Source organism: Oncorhynchus mykiss, chromosome 2 (genome assembly GCF_013265735.2).
Source record: "Oncorhynchus mykiss isolate Arlee chromosome 2, USDA_OmykA_1.1, whole genome shotgun sequence".
Classification (NCBI taxonomy): Eukaryota; Metazoa; Chordata; class Actinopteri; order Salmoniformes; family Salmonidae; genus Oncorhynchus; species Oncorhynchus mykiss.
Window position 1 is genome coordinate 81,419,293 of NC_048566.1, and position 24,818 is coordinate 81,444,110.

At 43.5% G+C, this 24,818-nt stretch overlaps 1 protein-coding gene across 1 annotated transcript in view; it reads right to left on the minus strand.

Moving 5' to 3' along the window:
* Positions 1-24,818, minus strand: part of LOC110497556 (guanine nucleotide-binding protein G(i) subunit alpha-1) — a 61,477-nt gene that overhangs the window by 5,224 nt on the left and 31,435 nt on the right. The window contains exons 4-8 of the mRNA XM_021573719.2: positions 24,509-24,666; positions 11,412-11,540; positions 11,056-11,185; positions 3,581-3,734; positions 3,135-3,326 (exon numbers count right to left, since the gene is read on the minus strand). Coding sequence (XP_021429394.1) covers positions 3,136-3,326; positions 3,581-3,734; positions 11,056-11,185; positions 11,412-11,540; positions 24,509-24,666 — 762 coding nt within the window. The 3' untranslated portion in view covers position 3,135. The remainder of the gene's footprint in view (positions 1-3,134; positions 3,327-3,580; positions 3,735-11,055; positions 11,186-11,411; positions 11,541-24,508; positions 24,667-24,818) is intronic.

A 24,818-nucleotide genomic window follows, 5' to 3' on the forward strand; every position in this document is an offset into this window, starting at 1 on the left:
GAAACTTATGTGACTTGTTAAGCAAATTTGACTCAAGACATTTCCGCTGTACATTTGTTAATTTGTACAAATTTCTAAAAACATCATTCCACTTTGACATTATGGGGCATGTGTGTGTTGGCCAATGACACAAAATCTAAATGTAATTCAGGCTGTAGTAACAAAATAAGGAAAAAGTAAAGAGGTGTGAATACTTTCTGAAGGTAATCTACTGTAGATGAGTAGAGGAAACCTTATAATTATATTTACTGACACGCTAAAGTTATGTAAACCAAGGCCCTTTGCGAACACGCCTTCTGTGATGTTGGTTACAAGGCGGTACTTATTCCAAGTGTTTGACATGGGGTAGGGAACCAGTAACTTTATGATCAAACTTTATCAGTGTAGAAGCATGTTAAGGGAATTTTTATCTATAATGACTAATTATGTATACATTTCAAATCAGGATGTACTAATCAGAATACAATTATGGTACTGTATATGTACTAATCAAAATACTAAATGTTACTGTATATGTATGAATGTTCTTATCTGATCCCAGTACTGAAGTGAATGTAGTCAGGAGTTTAGTAACAATGACAGTCTGTTCATTGGTACAAATGAATCAGACTGGCTAGAATGCTTATCTACACAAGAAAACGTAAATTATATTAAATTGGTAGGGAGACGGATGTGGGAAGGCTTGAGACACAGCCTTGGTACTGGAACGGAGGTGTGTGAACGTGGGCAAAAGTTGGAACAATGACGGTCTGTTCCTTTGTACAAATGAATGAACTATCTCCAGACTGTCTAGAATGCTTATCTACACTGACTGACCTTGGCTCTAGGCGAGGAGGGAAGGCTTGAGATCTATAGAGCCTTTCTACCAGTGTCAAGAAGAGACGGAACATTTAGAAAACGCTGACGTCATTTTCAGTTTATAACCTGTGGTAAAATGTGTATGAACGAGTACTCTCTTGAATTAAAGGCTGTTACCTGACTTTTGAGACCGGGGCTCTGTCCATTCTTATAAAATATAGGGTCTTACAAACCCTTAATGCATTGACAGAGTGTTTAATTTTGATTGGGAATTAAAACAGAGGAATTTAGAATTCCTTCAACAAAGCAACAGTAATTGCTCATACTTTGATCTGGTGTCTTCCAAGTATCATCAAATATCATGAAAAATATATTGACTGTTCGGGACCTTTATTACAACCTTTCTGTTATTACTGCACGTAATGAATTGCCTTTTATGAACAGAGTATTTATAACATTACGTTATACACGCTAAGTTATATTTAAGCAATAAGGCACCTCGGGGGTTTGTGGTATACAGTGGGGCAAAAAAGTATTTAATCAGCCACCAATTGTGCAAGTTCTCCCTCTTAAAAAGATGAGAGAGGCCAGTAATTTTCATCATAGGTACACTTCAACTATGACAGACAAAATTAGAAAAAAAAAAAGAGAATCACATTGTAGGATTTTTAATGAATTTATTTGCTAATTATGGTGGAAAATAAGTATTTGGTCAATAACAAAAGTTTATCTCAATACTTTGTTATATACCCTTTGTTGGCAATGCCAGAGGTCAAACTTTTTCTGTAAGTCTTCACAAGGTTTTCACACACTGTTGCTGGTATTTTGGCCCATTCTTCCATGCAGATCTCCTCTAGAGCAGTGATGTTTTGGGGCTGTTGCTGGGCAACACGGACTTTCAACTCCCTCCAAAGATTTTCTATGGGGTTGAGATCTGGAGACTGGCTAGGCCACTCCAGGACCTTGAAATGCTTCTTACGAAGCCACTCCTTCGTTGCCCGGGCGGTGTGTTTGGGATCATTGTCATGCTGAAAGACCCAGCCACGTTTCATCTTCAATGCCCTTGCTGATGGAAGGAGGTTTTCACTCAAAATCTTACGATACATGGCCCCATTCATTCTTTCCTTTACACGGATCAGTCGTCCTGGTCCCTTTGCAGAAAAACAGCCCCAAAGCATGATGTTTCCACCCCCATGCTTCACAGTAGGTATGGTGTTCTTTGGATGCAATTCAGCATTCTTTGTCCTCCAAACACAACGAGTTGAGTTTTTACCAAAAAGTTATATTTTGGTTTCATCTGACCATATCAAATTCTCCCAATCTTCTTCTGGATCATCCAAATGCTCTCTAGCAAACTTCAGACGGGCCTGGACATGTACTGGCTTAAGCAGGGGGACACATCTGGCACTGCAGGATTTGAGTCCCTGGCGGCGTAGTGTGTTACTGATGGTAGGCTTTGTTACTTTGGTCCCAGCTCTCTGCAGGTCATTCACTAGGTCCCCCCGTGTGGTTTTGGGATTTTTGCTCACCGTTCTTGTGATCATTTTGACCCCATGGGGTGAGATCTTGCATGGAGCCCCATATCGAGGGAGATTATCAGTGGCCTTGTATGTCTTCCATTTCCTAATAATTGCTCCCACAGTTGATTCCTTCAAACCAAGCTGCTTACCTATTGCAGATTCAGTCTTCCCAGCCTGGTGCAGGTCTACAATTTTGTTTCTGGTGTCCTTTGACAGCTCTTTGGTCTTGGCCATAGTGGAGTTTGGAGTGTGACTGTTTGAGGTTGTGGACAGGTGTCTTTTATACTGATAACAAGTTCAAACAGGTGCCATTAATACAGGTAACGAGGAGGACAGAAGAGCCTCTTAAAGAAGAAGTTACAGGTCTGTGAGAGCCAGAAATCTTGCTTGTTTGTAGGTGACCAAATACTTATTTTCCACCATAATTTGCAAATAAATTCATAAAAAATCCTACAATGTGATTTTCTGGATTTTTTTTCTCATTTTGTCTGTCATAGTTGAAGTGTACCTATGATGAAAATTACAGGCCTCTCTCATATTTTTAAGTGTGAGAACTTGCACAATTGGTGGCTGACTAAATACTTTTTTGCCCCACTGTATAGTCAATATACCACGGTTAAGGGCTATTCTTAGGCACGACGCATCACGTCCCGAATGTTATAAATGCCTTATTGCAATTAAAAACTGGTTACCAAAGTAATTAGAGCAGTAAAAATAAATATTTTGTCATACCCGTGGTATACGGTCTGATATATGGCTTTCAGCCAATCAGCATTCAGGGCCGAACCACCCAGTTAATAATTATGTTTTGCCTACCCTAGAAGAGGCCACAGTCCTTCAGGTTGTTCTTGATGATGACGTCGGTGACTGCGTCGAAGACAAACTGCACATTCTTGGTGTCGGTGGCACAGGTGAAGTGGGTGTAGATCTCCTTGGTGTCCTTCCTCTTGTTCAGGTCCTCAAACTGACACTGGATGTAGGCCGCCGCCTCCTCGTACGTGTTGGAACCTGGGAGAGACGGGGCAAGGAGAGAGGGGGATGTACTGTCTGTTTTTCCTTAACCATTAGGAGTTCCTGAGATGTTAAACACTTTTCCAGGTGTTGCAAGATCTAATAATCTGCACAACGCGACTGCAATTAAAACAACTTGGAACGCGCTGTGTTCGAGTCGATTGACCCGAGCAAGACTTCTGATTCACCAGAATTTGGAATTCAAGATGATTTGTAGATAGGGTAACAGATGGTGTGTGTGTGTCTCTTACCTGCGTACTCCGGGTAACAGATAGTAAGAGGACTCTTCTTGATCTTCTCCTCGAACAGATCCTTCTTGTTGAGGAAGAGGATAATGGAGGTGTCTGTGAACCACTTGTTGTTGCAGATGGAGTCAAACAGCTTCATGCTCTCATGCATCCGGTTCTGAGGGACAGAAAGACAGGCACACAATGCTTTTAGTTACATGTTCAGTGATCCCATTATAGCCTGGTCCCAGATCTGTTTGAACCGACTTGCTGGGAAAATGACCATTGTATTGGCAAGACAGCACAAACAGATCTGGGACCAGGCAGGCTAGTCTAGGCTTGGATGGTGTACCGTATACAGTGGCTTGCGAAAGTATTCACCCCCCTTGGCATTTTTCCTATTTTATTTCCTTACAACCTGGAATTAAAAAGGATTTGTTGGGGGTCTATTTCATTTGATTTACACAACATGCCAACCACTGTAGAGAGTATAGAGATATTGTTATCCACGTCGGCACCAACGATGTTAGGATGAAACAGTCAGAGGTCACCAAGTGCAACATAGCTTCAGCGTGTAAATAATCTAGAAAGATGTGTCAGCATCAAATAATTGTCTATGGCCCCCTCCCAGTTAGGGGGAGTGATGAGCTCAACAGCAGAGTCTCACAACTCAGTCGCTGGTTGAAAACTGTTTTCTGCCCCTCGCAGAATTTGTAGATAATTTGCCCTCTTTCTGGGACTCACCCACAAACAGGACCAAGCCTGGCCTGCTGAGGAGTGACGGACTCCATCCTAGCTGGAGGGGTGCTCTCATCTTATCTACCAACATAGACAGGGCTCTAACTCCTCTTGCTCCACAATGAAATAGGGTGCAGGCCAGGCAGCAGGCTGTTAGCCAGCTTGCCAGCTTAGTGGAGTCTGCCACTAGCACAGTCAGTGTAGTCAGCTCAGCTATCCCCATTGAGACCGTGTCTGTGCCTCGACCTAGGCTGGGCAAAACTAAACACGGCGGTGTTCGCCTTAGCAATCTCACTAGGATAAAGACCTCCTCCATTCCTGTCATTATTGAAAGAGATCGTAATACCTCACATCTCAAAATAGGGCTACTTAATGTTAGATCCCTCACTTCCAAGACAATGATAGTCAATGAACTAATCACTGATCATAATCTTGATGTGATTGGCCTGACTGAAACATGGCTTAAGCCTGATGAATTTACCGTGTTAAATGAGGCCTCACCTCCTGGTTACACTAGTGACCATATTCCCCGTGCATCCCGCAAAGGCGGAGGTGTTGCTAACATTTACGATAGCAAATTTCAATTTACAAAAAAAAAATGACGTTTTCGTCTTTCGAGCTTCTAGTCATGAAATCTATGCAGCCTACTCAATCACTTTTTATAGCTACTGTTTACAGGCCTCCTGGGCCATTGAGTTCCCTGAATTCCTATCGAACCTTGTAGTCATAGCAGATAATATTCAAATTTTTGGTGACTAATATTCACATGGAAAAGTCCACAGACCCACTCCAAAAGGCTTTCGGAGCCATCATCGACTGGGTTTTGTCCAACATGTCTCTAGACCTACTCACTGTCACAGTCATACTCTGGACCTAGTTTTGTCCCATGGAATAAATGTTGTGGATCTTAATGTTTTTCCTCATAATCCTGGACTATCAGATCACCATTTTATTAGGTTTGCAATTGCAACAAATAATCTGCTCAGACCCCAACCTAGGAGCATCAAAAGTCATGCTATAAATTCACAGACAACACAAAGATTCCTTGATGCCCTTCCAGACTCCCTCTGCCTACCCAAGGACGTCAGAGGACAAAAATCTGAGGAACTCAATTTAACCTTGCGCAATACCCTAGATGCAGTTGCACCCCTAAAAACATTTATCATAAGAAACTAGCTCCATGGTATACAGAAAATACCCGAGCTCTGAAGCAAGCTTCCAGAAAATTGGAACGGAAATGGCGCCACACCAAACTGGAAGTCTTCCGACTAGCTTGGAAAGACAGTACCGTGCAGTATCGAAGAGCCCTTATTGCTGCTCGATCATCCTATTTTTCCAACTTAATTGAGGAAAATAAGAACAATCCGAAATTCCTTTTTGATACTGTCGCAAAGCTAACTAAAAAGCAGCATTCCCCAAGTGAGGATGGCGTTCACTTCAGCAGTAATAAATTCATGAACTTCTTTGAGGAAAAGATCATGATTATTAGAAAGCAAATTACGGACTCCTCTTTAAATCTGCATATTCCTTCAAAGCTCAGTTGTCCTGAGTCTGCACAACTCTGCCAGGACCTAAGATCAAAAGAGACAGTCAAGTGTTTTAGTACTATATCTCTTGACACAATGATGAAAATAATCACGGCCTCTAAACCTTCAAGCTGCATACTGGACCCTATTCCAACTAAACTACTGAAAGACCTGCTTCCTATGCTTGGCCCTCCTATGTTGAACATAATAAACGTCTCTCTATCCACTGGATGTGTACCAAACCCTGGATCATTGTTATTCTAACTTCCGCGATGCATAAGGCCCTCCCCCCGCCCTCCTTTCGGAAAAGCTGACCACAACTCCATTTTGTTGCTCCCAACCTACAGACAGAAACTAAAACAAGAAGCTCCCACGCTCAGGTCTGTTCAACGCTGGTCCAACCAATCTGATTCCACACATCAAGACTGCTTCGATCACGTGGATTGGGATATGTTCCTCATTGAGTCCAACAACAACAACATTGACGAATACGCTGATTCGGTGAGCGAGTTCATTAGAAAGTGCATTGACGATGTCGTACCCATAGCAACGATTAAAACATTCCCAAACCAGAAACCGTGGATTGATGGCAGCATTCGCGTGAAACTGAAAGCGCAAACCACTGCTTTTAACCAGGGCAAGGTGACCGGAAACATGACCGAATACAAACAGGTCAGCTATTCCCTCCGCAAGGCAATCAAACAAGCTAAGCATCAGTATAGAGACAAAGTAGAGTCGCAATTCAATGGCTCAGACACAAGAGGTATGTGGCAGGGTCTACAGTTAATCACGGATTACAAAAAGAAAACGAGCCCCGTCGCGGACCAGGATGTCTTGCTCCCAAGACAGACTAAATAACTTCTTTGCTCGCTTTGAGGACAATACAGTGCCACTGACACAGCCCGCAACCAAAACCTGCGGACTCTCCTTCACTGCAGCCGACGTGAGCGTGTTAACCCTCGCAAGACTGCAGGCCCAGACGGCATCCCCAGCCACGTGCTCAGAGCATGCGCAGACCAGCTGGCTGGTGTGTTTACGGACATATTCAATCAATCCTTATCCTAGTCTGCTGTTCCCACATGCTTCAAGAGGGCCACCACTGTCCCTGTTCCCAAGAAAGCTAAGGAAACTGAGCTAAACGACTACCGCCCCGCAGCACTCACTTCCGTCATCATGAAGTGCTTTGAGAGACTAGTCAAGGACCATATCACCTCCACCCTACCTGACACCCTAGACCCACTCCAAATTGCTTACCGCCCAAATAGGTCCACAGACGACGCAATCGCAACCACACTGCCCTAACCCATCCTGACAAGAGGAATGCCTATGTGAGAATGCTGTTCATCAACCACAGCTCAGCATTTAACACCATAGTACCCTCCAAACTCGTCATCAAGCTCGAGACCCTGGGTCTCGACCCCGCCCTGTGCAACTGGGTACTGGACTTCCTGACGGGCCGCCCCCAGGTGGTGAGGGTAGGTAACAACATCTCCACCCCGCTGATCCTCAACACTGGGGCCTCACAAGGGTGCGTTATGAGCCCTCTCCTGTACTCCCTGTTCACCCACGAATGCGTGGCCATGCACGCCTCCAACTCAATCATCAAGTTTGCGGACGACACTACAGTGGTAGGCTTGATTACCAACAACGACGAGACGGCCTACAAGGAGGAGGTGAGGGGCCTCGGAGTGTGGCGCCAGGAAAATAACCTCACACTCAACGTCAACAAAACAAAGGAGATGATTGTGGACGTAAGGAAACAGCAGAGGGAGCACCCCTCTATCCACATCGATGGGACAGTAGTGGAGAGGGTAGTAAGTTCCTCTGCGTACACATCACGGACAAACTGAATTGGTCCACCCACACAGACAGCGTCGTGAAGAAGGCGCAGCAATGCCTCTTCAACCTCAGGAGGCTGAAGAAATTTGTCTTGTCACCAAAAGCACTCACAAACTTCTACAGATGCACAATCGAGAGCATCCTGTCGGGCTGTATCACCGCCTGGTATGGCAACTGCTCCGCACACAACCGTAAGGCTCTCCAGAGGGTAGTGAGGTCTGCACAACGCATCACCGGGGGCAAACTACCTGCCCTCCAGGACACCTACACCACCCGATGTCACAGGAAGGCCATAAAGATAATCAAGGACAACAACCACCGAGCCACTGCCTGTTCACACCGCAATCATCCAGGAGGTGAGGTCAGTACAGGTACATCAAAGCAGGGACCGAGAGATTGAAAAACAGATTCTATCTCAAGGCCATCAGACTGTTAAACAGGCACCACTAACATTGAGTGGCTGCTGCCAACATACTGACTCAACTCCAGCCACTTTAATAATGGAATTGATGGAAATTGATGTAAAAATATAAATCACTAGCCACTTTAAACAATGCTACTTAATATAATGTTTACATACCCTACATTACTCATCTCATATGTATATACTGTACTCGATTCCATCTACTGCATCTTGCCTATGCCGTTCTCTACCATCACTAATTCATATATCTTTATGTACATATTATTTATCCCTTTACACTTGTGTGTATAAGGTAGTAGTTTTGGAATTGTTAGGTTAGATTACTCGTTGGTTATTACTGCATCGTCGGTACTAGAAGCACAAGCATTTTGCTACACTCGCTATAACATCTGCTAACCATGTGTATGTGACAAATAAAAGTTGCTTTGAACTCACTAAAAGTGGCAGTAATAAAGCCTCTCTTGAAAAAGCCAAACCTTGACCCAGGAAATATAAAAAACTAAAAATCGGCCTATATTGAATCTTCCATTCCTCTCAATTTTTAGAAAAGGCTGTTGCGCAGCAACTCACTGCCTTCCTGAAGACAAATATTGTATACAAAATGCTTCAGTCTGGTTTTAGACCCCTTCATAGCACTGAGACTGCACTTGTGAAGGTGGTAAATTACCTTTTATAGGCAACAGACCGAGGCTCTGCATCTGTCCTCGTGCTCCTAGACCTTAGTGCTGCTTTTTTTTTTATACCATCGATCACCACATTCTTTTGGAGAGATTGGAAACCCAGATTGGTCTACACGGACAAGTTCTGGCCTGGTTTAGATCTTATCTGTCAGAAAGATATCAGTTTGTCTCTGTGAATGGTTTGTCCTCTGGCAAATCAACTGTAAATTTCGGTGTGTCTCAAGGTTCCGTTTTAGGACCACTATTGTTTGCACTATATATTTTACCTCTTGGGGATGTCATTCGAAACATAATGTTAACTTTCACTGCTATGCGGATGACACACAGCTGTACATTTCAATGAAACATGGTGAAGCCCCAAAATTGCCCTCACTAGAAGCATCTCTTTCAGACATTAGGAGGTGGATGGCTGCAAACTTTCTACTTTTAAACTCTGACAAAACAGAGAAGATTGTTCTAGGTCCCAAGAAACAAAGAGATCTTCTGTTGAATCTGACAATTAATCTTAATGGTTGTACAGTCGTCTCAAATAAAACTGAAGGACCTCGGCGTTACTCTGGACCCTGATCTCTCTTTTGACGAACATATCAAGACTCTTTCAAGTACAGCTTTTTTACATCTACGTAACATTGAGAAAATCTGAAACTTTCTGTCCAAAAATGATGCAGAAAAATGAATCCATGCTTTTGTTACTTCTAGGTTAGACTACTGCAATGCTCTACTTTCCGGCTACCCGGATAAAGCACTAAATAAACTTCAGTTAGTGCTAAATACGGCTGCTAGAATCCTGACTAGAACCAAAACATTTGATCATATTACTCCAGTAATAGCCTCCCTACACTGTCTTCCTGTCAAGGCAAGGGCTGATTTCAAGGTTTTACTGCTAACCTACAAAGCATTACATGGGCTTGCTCCTACCTATCTCTCTGATTTGGTCCTGCCGTACATACCTACATGTACGCTACGGTCACAAGATGCAGGCCTCGGTCTCAACCTTTAAGTCTTTACTGAAGACTCATCTCTTCAGTGGGTCATATGATTGAGTGTAGTCTGGCCCAGGAGTGTGAAGGTGAACGAAAGGCTCTGGAGCAACGAACCGCCCTTGCTGTCTCTGCCTGGCCGGTTCCCCTCTTTCCACTGGGATTCTCTGCCTCTAACCCTATTACAGGGGCTGAGTCACTGGCTTACTGGTTCTCTTCCATGCCGTCCCTAGGAGGGGTGCGTCACTTGAGTGGGTTGAGTCACTGATGTGATCTTCCTGTCTGGGTTGGCCCCCCCTCTTGGGTTGTGCCGTGGCGGAGATCTTTGTGGGCTATACTCGGCCTTGTCTCAGGATGGTAAGTTGGTGGTTGAAGATATCCCTCTAGTGGTGTGGGGGCTGTGCTTTGGCAAAGTGGGTGGGGTTATATCCTTTCTGTTTGGCCCTGTCCGGGGGTATCATCGGATGGGGCCACAGTGTCTCTTGACCCCTCCTGTCTCAGCCTCCAGTATTTATGCTGCAGTAGTTTATGTGTCGGGGGGCTAGGGTCAGTCTGTTATATCTGGAGTATTTCTCCAGTCTTATCCGGTGTCCTGTGTGAATTTAAGTATGCTCTCTCTAATTCTCTCTTTCTTTCTCTCTCTCGGAGGACCTGAGCCCTAGGACCATGCCTCAGGACTACCTGGCATGATGACTCCTTGCTGTCCCCAGTCCACCTGGCCGTGCTGCTGCTCCAGTTTCAACTGTTCTGCCTGTGGCTATGGAATCCTGACCTGTTCACCAGACGTGCTACCTGTCCCAGACCGATTATTTGACCATACTGGTCATTTATGAACATTTGAACATCTTGGCCATGTTCTGTTATAATCTCCACCCGGCACAGCCAGAAGAGGACTGGCCACCTCTCATAGCCTGGTTTCTTCCAAGGTTTTTGCCTTTCCTAGCCAACATGCTTCAACACCTGCATTGCTTGCTGTTTGCGGTTTTAGGCTAGGTTTCTGTACAGCACTTTGAGATATCAGCTGATGTATGAAGGGCTATATAAATACATTTGATTTGATTTGTTCAGGGGAAGAACGACACATTTTTACCTTGGAAGCTCAGGGATTTGATCCAGCAACCTTTCGTTTACTTGCCCAACGCTCCTACCCGCCAGTAAGAGATGACAAATGTGCAAAGCATGAGAGAGTGTAGGAGGGGGATGAGGAAAGGATGAAAATGAACAAGGATGACAGAGTGCACAATAACAATGACTGATGCGCAGGGGCTGAGAGAGAGAGATAGAATGAGGGCGAGGGAGGGATGAATCTCACCATCTCCTCGTCCTCGGCCAGCACCAGGTCGTAGTCACTCAGCGCCACACAGAAGATGATGGCAGTGACTCCCTCAAAGCAGTGGATCCACTTCTTCCTCTCGGACCTCTGACCCCCCACATCAAACATCCTGGGGAGAAAATATAAATACAGACTTAGCATGTACGCGCAAACACACATGAAAATTCAAAGTATTTTCAAACATCACACTACTCATTAACACTACTGCCAGCAAACTTCAGCCCTGAATTGAACACTCTTGACTATAGAGGGTGACACACCCAGAGGGTGTTGTGAGTTGGCTTAGACTATTGAGATAGACCCTTAGAGTGGGTACACTAGAGACTGTGTCTCACTTGAAGTGGAGGTCTTTGAAGGTGAAGTGCGTCTCCACAATGCCGGTGGTCTTCACCCTGGTCCTCAGCACATCCTGCTGGGTGGGTACGTACGCTCCGTGGGCTATCCTGTCCAGGTCATTCAGATAACTGAGAGAGAAAAGGCGGAAGGAGAGAGTGGGAGTGAGATGAGGGGGGGATAGGGAGGTCTGTCTGTTGTAGTTGTATGAAGGATGTTAGTGTACTCTGAAGCAGGAGTGTGTGCGCAAGGTTCTCCCCAAAGAATGTAAGAGGGGCACAACAACTCATTGTGGACTTGGCTGCGCCACCATGTAAAAACCTACCCTCTGAAAAAGATAATGTCCGAAAGTGCCCTGCATTTCTAACATACAGTACCAGTCAAAAGTTTGGACACACCTACTCATTCAAGGGTTTTCCTTTATTTTTACTATTTTCTACATTGTATAATAATAGTGAAGACATCAAAACTATGAAATAACATATGGAATCAAGTAGTACCCAAAAAGTGTTAACCAAAACAAAATATATTTTATATATTTGAGATTCTTCAGTAGCCACCCTTTTGCCTTGGTGACAGCTTTGCACACTCTTGGCATTCTCTCAACCAGCTTCATGAGGAATGCTTCTACAACAGTCTTGAATGAGTTCCAACACGTTGAGCACTTGTTGGCTGCTTTTCCTTCACTCTGCGGTCCAACTCATCCCAAACCATAGCACTTGGGTCGAGGTTGGGTGATTGTGGAGGCCAGGTCACCTGATGCAGCACCATCACTCTCTTTCTTCGTCAAAAAGCTCATACACAGCCTCAAGGTGTGTTTTGGGTAATTGTCCTGCTGAAAAGCAAATGATAGTGTGACTAAGTGCAAACCAGATGGGATGGAGTATCGCTGCATAATACTGTGGTAGCCATGCTGGTTAAGTGTGCCTTGAATACTAAATAAATCACATAATGTGTCACCATCAAAGCACACCACACCATCTCATCCATGCTTCACGGTGGGAACAACACATGTGGAGATCATCCGTTCACCTGCTCTGCATCTTGCAAAGATTTGGACTGGGCTTATGTCCATTCCTCATGTTTCTTAGCCCACACAACTCACTTCTTCTTATTGGTGTTCTTTAGTAGTGGTTTCTTTGCAGAAATTTGACCATGAAGGCCTGGTTCACACAGTCTCCTCTGAACAGTTGATGTTGAGATGTGTCGGTTACTTAAACTCTGAAGCATTTATGTGGGCTGCAATCTGAGGTGCAGTTAACCTCTGGGGTCGGGGCAAGTATTTTGACATCCGGATGATAAGCGTACCCAAAGTAAACTGCCTGTTACTCAGGCCCAGAAGCTAGGATATGCATATAATTGGTAGATTTATATAGAATTCTGTCTGTGAGTATAACAGAACTGTTTTGGCAAGCGAAACCCCGAGTACAAACCATCCCCCAAAAAATAAACATTTCAGTTTACCACTATTTTCAATGGCTAGTACTATAATTATAAGCCCAAGTCCTCCCAAATTGCAGTTCCTAAGGCTTCCACTAGATGTCAGTCTTTAGAAAGAGTTTCAGGCTGGTTTTTGGAAAAATGACCCAGAAATTGCAGTTTTTCTCGGTGGCTCCCATTTTGGCTGTAGTGTTTCCAAGCGCGTGGAGGAAAGCGCGTTCTTTCTTATTTATCTCCGGTAATGAACATACTATTCTCAGTCTTAAACTTTATAGTTTATTTGCGTATTAGGATACCTAAGGTTTGATTATAAACGAAGTTTGAAAAAGTTTATTAGTATTGTTTGGGATTAATTTTGTATGCATTTTGATGGAGGAAAACAGTGGATTATTGACTGAAGCACACCAGCTAAACAGTTTATGGATATAAAGAAGGACATTATCGAACAAAATGACCATTTGTGTTGTAACTGGGACCTTTTGGAGTGCCAACAGAAGAAGATCAAAGGTAAGGCATTTTTTATATCGCTATTTCTGACTTTTGTGTCGCACCTGCCTGGTTGAAATATGATTTTCATGTGTTTGTATGCGGGGTGCTGTCCTCAGATAATCGCATGGTTTGCGTTTTCATTTAAATGCATTCCAGGAGACCACCTCATGAAGCTGGTTGAGAGAATGCCAGAAGTGTGCAAAGCTGTCATCAAGGCAAAGGGTGGCTACTTTGAAGAATCTCAAATATAAAATCTATTTTGATTTGTTTAACACTTTCTTGGTTACTACATGATTCCATGTGTGTTATTTCATAGTTTTGATGTCTTCACTATTATTCTACAATGTAGAAAATGGTAAAAAAAAAAAAAAAAAGAAAACTCTTGAATGAGCAGGTGTCCAAACTTGACTGGTTGTGTGTATGTATATAAAAACAAGACATATGAAATTACAATATAGTGCAGTCGGAAAATATTCAGACCTCCTGACTTTTCCCACATTGTTACGTAAGAGCCTTATTCTAAAATTGATGAAATTGTTTCCCCTCAATCTACACACAATACCCCATAATGACAAAGCAAAAAACAGGTTTAGTAATTTTTGCAAAAAATATACATGAAGCAATATGGAATATCACATTTACATAAGTATTCAGACCCTTTACTCAGTACTTTGTTGAAGCACCTTTGGCAGTGATTACAGCCTCAAATCTTCTTGGGTATGACGCTACAAGCTTGGAACAAATGTATTTGGGGAGTTTCTCCCATTCTTCTCTGCAGATCCTCTCAAGCTCTGTCAGGTTGGATGGGGAATATCGCTAAATAGCTATTTTCAGATCTCTCCAGAGATGTTTGATTGGGTTCAAGTCCAGGCTCTGGCGGGGCCACTCAAGGAAAATCAGAGACTTGTCCTGAAGCCACTCATGTGTGCTTAGGGTTGTTGTCCTCCTGGAACATGAACCTTCGCCCCAGTCTGAACTCCTGAGCGTCATGGAGCAGGTTTTCATCAAGGATCTGTCTGTACTTTTCTCCATTCATCTTTCCCTCGATCTTAGGACTAGTCTTCCAGTCCCTGAATAACATCCCCACAGCATGATGCTGCCACCACCATGCTTCACCGTAGGGATGGTGCCAAGTTTCCTACAGACGTGACACTTGGCATTCAGGCCAAAGAGTTCAATATTGGTTTCATCCGACCAGAGAATCTTGTTTCTCATGGTCAGAGTCCTTTAGGTGCCTTTTGGCAAACTCCAACCGGGCTGTCATGTACTTTTTATTGAAAAGTGGCTTCCGTGTGGCCACTCTACCATGAAGGCCTGATTGGTGGAGTGCTGCAGAGATGCTTGTCCTTCTGGAAGGTTCTCCATATAGGTACTCTAGAGCTCTGTCAGAGTGACCATCGGGTTCTTGGTCACCTCCCTGACCAAGGCCCTTCCCCCCCCGATTGCTCAGTTGGCCAGGCAGCCAGCACTAGGAAGAGCCTTGGTGGTACCAAACTTATTCCATTTAAGAATGATGGAGGCCACGTTGTTCTTGGGGACCTTCAATGTTGCAGAATTGTTTTGCTACCCTTCTCCAGATCTGTGCCTCGACACAATCCTGTCAATGAGCTCCACGGACAATTCCTTTGACCTCATGGCTTGGTTGTTGCTAAACTATGGGACCTTATATAGATTGGTGTGTGCCTTTCCAAATCATGTCCAATCAATTGAATTTACCATAGGTGGATTCCAATCAAGGTTGTAAAAACTTCAAGGATGATCAATGGAAACAGGATGCACCGGAGCTCAATTTCGAATCTCATTGCAAAGGGTCTGAATGCGTACGTAAATAAGGTATCTTTCTTTGTAAATATGCAAAAATGTCTACAAACCTGTTTTTGCTTTGTAATTATGGGGTATTGTGTGTAGATTTCTGAGAAAAAAATGTATTTAATGCATTTTAGAATAAGGCTGTAATGTAATGAAATGTGGAAAAAGTCAAGGGATCTGAATATTTTCCAAATGCACTGTATATAAACAAATGTGGACACCCCTTCAAATTTGTGGATTCGGATATTTCAGTCACACCCATTGCTGACAGGTGTATAACAATTGAGCACACAGCCATGCAATCTCCATAGACAAACTTTGGCAGTAGAATGACCTTACTGAAGCGCTAATCCAAAATGTTATACTGAAACAGGAAAGGGCCTTCCCCAAACCGTTGCCACAAAGTCGGAAGCACAGAATCGTCTAGAATGTCATTGTATGCTGTAGCATTAAGATTCCCCTTCACTGGAACTAAGGGGCCTAGCCGAACCATGAAAAACAGCCCCAGACCATTATGTACACTACCGTTCAAACATTTGGGGTCAGTTTGAAATGTGTTTTTCTTTCAAAAACAAGGACATTATTTGTCCATTAAATTAACATCAAATTGATCAGAAATACATTTCAGACATAGTTAATGTTGTAAATGACTATTGTAGCTGGAAATGGCAGATTTTATATGGAATATCTACAGAGGCCTATTATCAGCAACCATCACTCCTGTGTTCCAATGGCACGTTGTGTTAGCTAACCCAAGTTCATAATTTAAAAAAGGCTAATTGATCATTTGAAAACCCTTTTGCAATTATGTTAGCACACCTGAAAGACACCTCAAGTCCTCAACTGGCAACTTCATTAAATGGTACCCGCAAAACACCAGTCTCAACGTCAACAGTGAAGAGGCGAACCTGGGATGCTGGCCGGCTTCATCAATAAGTGCATCGACGAAGTCATCTCACAGTGACCGTACGTACATATCCCAACCAGATGCCATGGATGAAAGGCAACATTCACACCGAGCTAAAGGCTAGGGCTGCCGCTTTCAAGGAGCGGGAGACTAATCTGGAAGCTAATAAGAAATCCCACTATGCCCTCAGACAAACCATCAAACAGGCAAAGCGTCAATACAGGCTTAAGATTGAACTACAAAACTACACCAGCTCTGAAGCTCGTCGGATTTGGCAGTGCTTGCAAATTATTATGGACTACAAATGGAAACCCAGCCACGTGCAGCCCAGTGACACAAGCCTACAAGACGAGCTAAATGCCTTTTATGCTTGCTTCGAGGCAAGCAACACTGAAGCACGCATGAGAGCAAAAGATCTAACGGACGACTGTGTGATCACGCTCTCCGCAGCCGATGGAAGCAAGACCTTTAAACTGGTCAACATTCACAAGGCTGCAGGGCCAGATGGATTACCAGGATGTGTACTTGGAGCATGCGCGGACCAACTGGCAAGTGCCTACACTGACATGTCCAACCTCTCCCTGACGGAGTCTAATACCAACATGTTTCAAGCAGACCACCATAGTCCCTGTGCCCAAGGAAGTGAAGGTAACCAGCATAAATGACTACCACCCCGTAGCACTCATGTCGGTAGCCAGTCAAGGCTGGTCATGGCTCACATCAACACCATTATCCCAGAAACCCTAGACGCACTTCAATTCGCATACCGCCCCAACAGATCCACAGATGACACAATCTCAATCGTACTCCACACATGGACAAAAGGAACACTTACAGTTGAAGTCGTAAGTTTACATACACTTAGGTTGGAGTCATTAAAACTTGTTTTTCAACCACTCCACAAATTTCTTGTTAACAAACTATAGTTTTGGCAAGTCGGTTAGGCCATTTACTTTGTGCATGACAAGTAATTTTTCCAACAATGGTTTACAGACAGATTATTTCACTGTATCATAATTCCAGTGGGTCAGATGTTTACATACACTTAATTGACTAACTTTAAACAGCTTAGATTCCAGAAAATGATGTCATGGCTTCAGAAGTTTCTGATTGGCTAATTGGCATCATTTGAGTTAACTGGAGGTGTACCTGTGGATGTATTTCAAGGCCTACCTTCAAACTCAGTGCCTCTTTGCATGACACCATGGGAAAATAAAAAGGAATCAGCCCAAATTTTTTTTTTTTTTTGTAGACCTCCACTTGTCTGGTTCATTATTGGTTACAAGTTCAACGCTCTAACCACTAGGCTACCTGCCACACCAACGACAATGAGGTCTACACCAGTTGTATTCAGCGCATTTTTGATTGGATTAGTTTTCTTTATTTAACCAGGTAGGCCAGTTGAGAACAAGTTCTCACTGCGACCTGGCCAAGATAAAGCAAAGCAGTGCAACAAAAACAGAGAGTTACACAAACAAACGTACAGTCAATAACAAAATAGAAAAATCTATGTACAGAGTGTACAAATGTAAAAGATTAGGAGGTAAGGCAATAAATAAGCCATAGAGGTGAAATAAGAGGTGAAATAATTACAATTTAGCATTAACACTGGAGTGATAGATGTGCAGATGATGATGTGTAAGAGAGAGATACTGGGGTGCAAAAGAGCAAAAATATAAAAATCAATACGGGGTTGAGGTAGTTGGGTGTGCTATTTACAGATTGGCTGTGTACAGGTAAGCTGCTCTGACAGCTGATGCTTAAAGTTAGAGAGGGAGATATACAGTGGGGCAAAAAAGTATTTAGTCAGCCACCAATTGTGCAAGTTCTCCCACTTAAAAAGATGAGAGGCCTGTAACTTTCATCATAGGTACACTTCAACTATGACAGACAAAATGAGATGGGAAAAAAATCCAGAAAATCACATTGTAGGATTTTTAAATAATTTATTTGGAAATTATGATGGAAAATAAGTATTTGGTCAATAACAAAAGTTTCTCAATACTTTGTTATATACCCTTTGTTGGCAATGACAGAGGTCAAACGTTTTCTGTAAGTGATCACAAGGTTCACACACTGTTGCTGGTATTTTGGCCCATTCCTCCATGCAGATCTCCTCTGGAGCAGTGATGTTTTGGGGCTGTTGCTGGGCAACACAGACTTTCAACTCCCTCCAAAGATTTTCTATGGGGTTGAGATCTGGAGACTGGCTAGGCCACTCCAGGACCTTGAAATGCTTCTTACGAAGCCACACCTTCGTTGCCCGGGCGGGTGCGTTTGGGATCATGCTGAAAGACCCAGCCACGTTTCATCTTCAATGCCCTTGCTGATGGAAGGAGGTTTTCACTCAAAATCTCACGATACATGGCCCCATTCATTCTTTCCTTTACACGGATCAGTCGTCCTGGTCCCTTTGCAGAAAAACAGCCCCAAAGCATGATGTTTCCACCCCCATGCTTCACAGTAGGTATGGTGTTCTTTGGATGCAACTCAGCATTCTTTGTCCTCCAAACACAACGAGTTGAGTTTTTACCAAAAAGTTATATTTTGGTTTCATCTGACCATATGACATTCTCCCAATCTTCTTCTGGATCATCCAAATGCGCTCTAGTAAACTTCAGACGGGCCTGGACATTTACTGGCTTAAGCAGGGGGACACATCTGGCACTGCAGGATTTGAGTCCCTGGCGGCGTAGTGTGTTACTGATGGTAGGCTTTGTTACTTTGGTCCCAGCTCTCTGCAGGTCATTCACTAGGTCCCCCCGTGTGGTTTTGGGATTTTTGCTCACCGTTCTTGTGATCATTTTGACCCCACGGGGTGAGATCTTGTGTGGAACCCCAGATCGAAGGAGATAAGTGGTCTTGTATGTCTTCCATTTCCTAATAATTGCTCCCACAGTTGATTTCTTCAAACCAAGCTGCTTACCTATTGCAGATTCAGTCTTCCCAGCCTGGTGCAGGTCTACAATTTTGTTTCTGGTGTCCTTTGACAGCTCTTTGGTCTTGGCCATAGTGGAGTTTGGAGTGTGACTGTTTGAGGTTGTGGACAGGTGTCTTTTATACTGATAACAAGTTCAAACAGGTGCCATTAATACAGGTAACGAGTGGAGGACAGAGGAGCCTCTTAAAGAAGAAGTTACAGGTCTGTGAGAACCAAAAATCTTGCTTGTTTGTAGGTGACCAAATACTTATTTTCCACCACCATTTGCAAATAAATTCATAAAAAATCCTACAATGTGACTTTCTGGATTTTTTTTCCATCTCATTTTGTCTGTCATAGTTGAAGTGTACCTATGATAAATTACAGGCCTCTCATATTTTTAAGTGGGAGAACTTGCACAATTGGTGGCTGACTAAATACTTTTTTGCCCCACTGTATATGGGGCTTTGGTGACAAAACGGATGACACTGTGATAGACTACATCCATTTTGCTGAGCAGAGTGTTGGAGTCTATTTTGTAAATGATGTCACCAAAGTCAAGGATCAATAGGATAGTCAGTTTTACGAGGGTGTGTTTGACAGCATGAGTGAAGGATGCTTTGTTGTGAAATCGGAAGCTGATTCTAAATTTAATTAAGGATTGGAGATGCTTAATGTGAGTTTGGAAGGTGTGTTTACAGTCTAACCAAACACAGAGCTATTTGTAGTTGTCTACATATTGTAAGTCAGAACCGTCCAGAGTAGTGATGCTAGCAATCGGTTGAAGAGCATGCATTTAGTTTTACTAGCATTTAAAAGCAGTTGGAGGCCACGGAAGGAGTGTTGTATGGCATTGAAGCTTGTTTGGAGGTTTGTTATCACAGTGTCCAAGGAAGGGCCAGGTGTATACAGAACGGTGTCGTATGAAGTTTCATATGAAGTGTGTGACTGACTGCCTTGCTCAGTTAGCAAGCTAGCCAACTAACAAGCTAATGCACATTATTAAACCTAACAAAAAAATGTTTTTATTCAAGCACAAAACTCTTTAGCTAGATGTAAAATATGTAAAGACTTGCTACAGAAGCTTTTAAGGTAAAACAAATCAATTGTTTACATTTAAAAAAATTATATTTGATATTCAAATTAGTAGTTAGTCTTGTCCCATTGCTGTAACTCCCGTACCGACTGGGGAGAGCCATGAGTCCTCCGAAACACATCCCCTGCCAAGCCACACTGCTTCTTGACACAGCTTGCGTAACCCAGAAGCCAGCAGGACCATGCATGCACCCAGCTGGCCACAGGAGTCGCTAGAGCGCAATGGGACTAGGCCATCCCGGCCGGCCAAACCCTCCCCTAACCCAGACAATGCTGGGCCAATTGTGCACCACCTCATGGATTTCCCGGTTGCGGCCGGCTTAAGAATAGCCCGGGATTGAACCAGTGGCTTAGACCGCTGCGCTAGTCGGGAGGCCCCAAGTTCCAACAATTCTGATGTCGGCTCCCCAATTGGCTGAAAGTCAAGTTGTCGTCCACTGCTGACTGCATTGCGATTCTACAGGTAGAAATGCAGCAGTAAATATTTCGTTCTAGCAAGATATTTAATTGCCTCCTATGATAAGTACCTATCAGCAGTCAGATTTTCTGTCTCACACTTAAGGAATGGAACACAAAAAGAATTTCCACACGTTTTTCTTAACAGAACATGGTTTTTCTTTGCCCGAATCAACGTAATTGGCTATTTAAAAAAAAATAAAAATGTATATACTGTGGAAAATATTTCAATAAAGAAATTAAATAATGTATTTGCACTTAATCACTGTTTGCTACTTTATTTGTTATCATTTAAGGCTTTAGGTTACAGGAAATGGCAGTTACAGGTGTTCATTTACACTTTAGTTTCTCTTATCTTGCATTTGTCAAGTGCAAGTGTTGGTTTAGGAGAGGAGGGTTAGGAAGGGGATTATTTAAGATACTCTTTGAAGAGATAGGGTTTCAGGTGCTTTGGAATGGGAAGGGACTGCTGTCCTAGCTTCAGGGGGAAGCTGGTTCCACCATTGGCGTGCCAGGACTTAGAAGAGGTTGGGCTGAGCGTGAGCTGCCCTCTCGTAGGGGTGGTAGGGCCAAGAGACCAAAGGTGGCAGAACAAAGTGCTCGGGTTGGGGTGTAAGATTTGAGCACAGCCTGAAGGTAGGAAGGGGCAGTTCCTCTTGCTGCCCATAGGCAAGCACCATGGTCTTGTAGTGGATGCAAGCTTCGACTGGAAGCCAATTGAGTGTGCGGAGGAGAGTGACATGGGAGAACTTGGGAAGGTTGAAAACCAGGCGGGCTGCAGTGTTCTGGATAAGTTGCAGGGGTTTGATGGCACAAGCGAAGAGCCAATCCAACAGCGAGATGCAGTAGTCCAGACAGGATGTTGTAGAGCTGGAACCTGCAGGAGCGAGTTATTGATTTGATGTTTGCAGAGAACGACAGGGTGGTGTCTAAGGTTTTTCCCGGCAAAAAATATATATTGTCGACAGAACGTTCCTTGTTCTTTTGACCAATCGATTTGATTTAAATTTTTTAAAACTTGGATTTTTCCATATATAAAACACACCCTTTGTGTTTTAATAAAATAAACTATATGCATTGAGCTCGTCTGATGCTTTACACACACTGATGAAATAAGTCTCAAATGGTCTCTGGCTCCCTCCTTGAGTCAAGACAACCAGAAGAAAAAAACCTTAACCTGACCCTCTTCCTCTTGGCTTTTGTAGATTCTGCCGTTACGCTCCTGAAGTTGCCGGCAACAGGTTACACGAGGAGTCTGCAACATTTCATGTGGAATGCCAATTTATCTTACCATTTCTACCGATCTGAGTTCCAGTAATAGTTTTCATATGCACATTTTTCACTTGAATTTATAATATCATCTTAATATCTCAAAATCATTGTCAGGTGGTTAATCAATATATAAATGAAAATGATACAAACCTAAAAAGTAACTTCTATTGTCAACTATGTAAAAATAGCCAAAAATGACAAGAAATAAAAACATTGCAGCCTGCGGCTAGAATATATCCTAATAAAAATAAATATCCTATAAATTACATTGGCTAATCATGGCCTGTCCGCAACGAACTTGAAACATTGTATCAACTATTAATTTGGGCCTGGGCCCTCAGAGTTTCCAGCGCCAGTGAGCTCGGGACAGACACAGCCGTAGGCAACTTGCGCAAGTAATCAGGTAGGCCTATTTTATGACGTTTCCACTGGATCAGAGCATGACATTTTTCCCCTTTTACGCTGAGTGGTTATCGAAAGGGAGAGAGCTGGAAATATTTTTCAAATACATTGAGGAGCAATTGTCATTCTCAATGGATGTAAAAACAGACTTTGCCTCATACATCAAGTATGAGCAAAGTAAACACAGCTCATTAGTACTGGTGCGTTAAGCCAATCAGAAATACTATCAGATCCCCAAATGGGCACATTTATATGCCTACATTTGTGAGCAGGCCATGCAGCCTATAGGCCTACTTCTATACGCAATCCTTACTCAACATTGATAGGAGCGCTCCAAACGAAAGACAATGACTAAATTCACAAAACTCATAAATGGAATGAAATAAACCAAAACTTGTTTTCACAAGTGTTAGCATACGTTCTGCAAACAATGTGTCCACTCCGACAATGAGATTGGTAAAAGACTGGAATAATAATATATTGAATGCATTAACAGAAATGACCGTAACAAAACAAACATTGTAGATTAGAAATTAAAGAAATGAACGGTAAATATACTACTACTGATGTGTGTAATTAGGAAATTGATTGACTAACAATCAAACAATTCACACAAGGAAGTTACAAAAAAAATGTATGTGCACAAATTGGTGGGAGAGAGCGAATTCTGGAGAGAGATATGCATTGTGCATTTTAGCCACACTTCCTTTCTTCTTGGACTGTGCCATCCCGTGGTCTCCGGCAATGGATTAGTTAAGTGAGATGGATTCGAATAAGACAGGTGTCTCGTGTGCCATAAAATATATAAATGTTCTGCTGGACAAAAATATAAATTCTAAAAAATATTTTGGCCAACAGCCTATCGACTAATTAGGGTCAGCCCTACCAGGGTCACACCAAGGTTCTTCGCACTCTGGGAGGGCGGCACTGGAGTTGTCAACAATGATGGAGGTCTTTGGGTGGGCAGGCCTTCCGAGAGGAAGAGCAGCTCTGTCTTGTTGCAGATGAGCTTGAGGTGGTGGGCCGACATCCAAGCTGAGATATCTGCCAGGCACACAGAGATGTGTGTCGCCACCTGGGTGTCAGAAGGGGGGGGACAAAAGTAGTTGAGTGTCATCCGCATAGCAATGATAGGAGAGACCATGTGAGGATATGACTGAGCCGAGTGACCTGGTGTATAGAGCGAAGAAGAGAAGGCCTAGATTTGAGCCCTGGGAGACACCAGTAGTGAGAGTATGTGGTGCAGACACACATCCAGGAAATTAGCTTATCAAAGTGTCAAGCTCATTGAGGAACTCTCCAAGGGCAACTAGTGGGCAATAGATGACAAAGTTGAGAGTGGAGAAGTGACATCATGGAATTCAAATGAGGATGGACAGGTGAGAGTGAGATGAGAAAATCTCCAGTTAAGAGAAATGAGTAGCCCTGTGCCACCACTGCGACGACCACATGCTCTTGGACTATGAGAGAAAACGTAGTCAAATGGAGAGCAGATGGAGTAGCAGTGTTCTCTGGGGTGATCCAGGTCTCCGTCAAGGGACAATGGCAGCATAGGCTGAGATGAACTCAGTGTTCTTCACCGCAGATCGGCAGTTCCAAACGCTGCCAGAGATACGGAATTCCACTGGAGTTGTGCGTGCAGAGTACATTAAATTAGAAGGGTTGCAGCCAAGGCATGGGGAGTGTCTGTAAAGCCTACAAGGAGGAGTAAACAGGTATTGAAAAACAGTTGCCAAAGCTACAAAAGAGCTAAATTAGATAAAAAAAATAACTAGGTAAGATACTGGTGTGGTGCCTTTCTCAAAGAACAACTTGTCAGAACAGTCTTAGTTTTGGCGAGAAGACCGCCACTGACGTGACCGCCACGACTGCTGCTGAAAAACCAGGGGAGACTGAAGTACTAATACTAATTGCCTAGCAGAGGTGAAGAGGACACCTCCCTGTACTTATTGTTGATTGCCTAGGAGAGGAGAAACCACTCCCCCTCCTAAACAGCCACTGATAACCCAAACAAGTCACAAATTGCCCTGCCCCTTAATCCTGGTTGATGTGTCAATCATCTGCAAGTTATGAGCAGTAAGTAGTCCACACACCCAGTAGGCCTCTAGGAAGACAGGCAGCACATAACGTAGACGGACCTAGCAGGCAAAAAGATAAGTACCATCACTCATCAGGGGTCCTCTAGTTATAGAATGGTTCAAAAACGCGCTGCCCCCCACCTCGTTACTCATCTTCACCACCTTGTTAAAGAACCTTGGGGCAGAACTCTGTTGTGTGTGTGTGTGTGTGTGTGTGTGTGTGGTACTCACTAGGCGGCGGAGTCGTTAAGCTGGTACTCTCGTGACCGGCTGAAGCAGGATTGGACCCCCCCGTCCTTCCAGAGGCGCTGGATGACTCCGGCCAGTTCGCCGGTCATGAAGCCCTCCTCTGCCGATCCCGCCAGCACAAACAGCTGACGAGCATCATCCTGGTGGGGGACAGGAGACACAACCAACGGTTAGGAGGCAAAAGCAGTAAGGTAGGGTTTATTCTGACATTCTCACTATTGTTTTAAACCTAATATGACTTGCAGAGCCTCTCCCACCCTAACTGGATGAAGTTTGGGCTATTCAACTATAT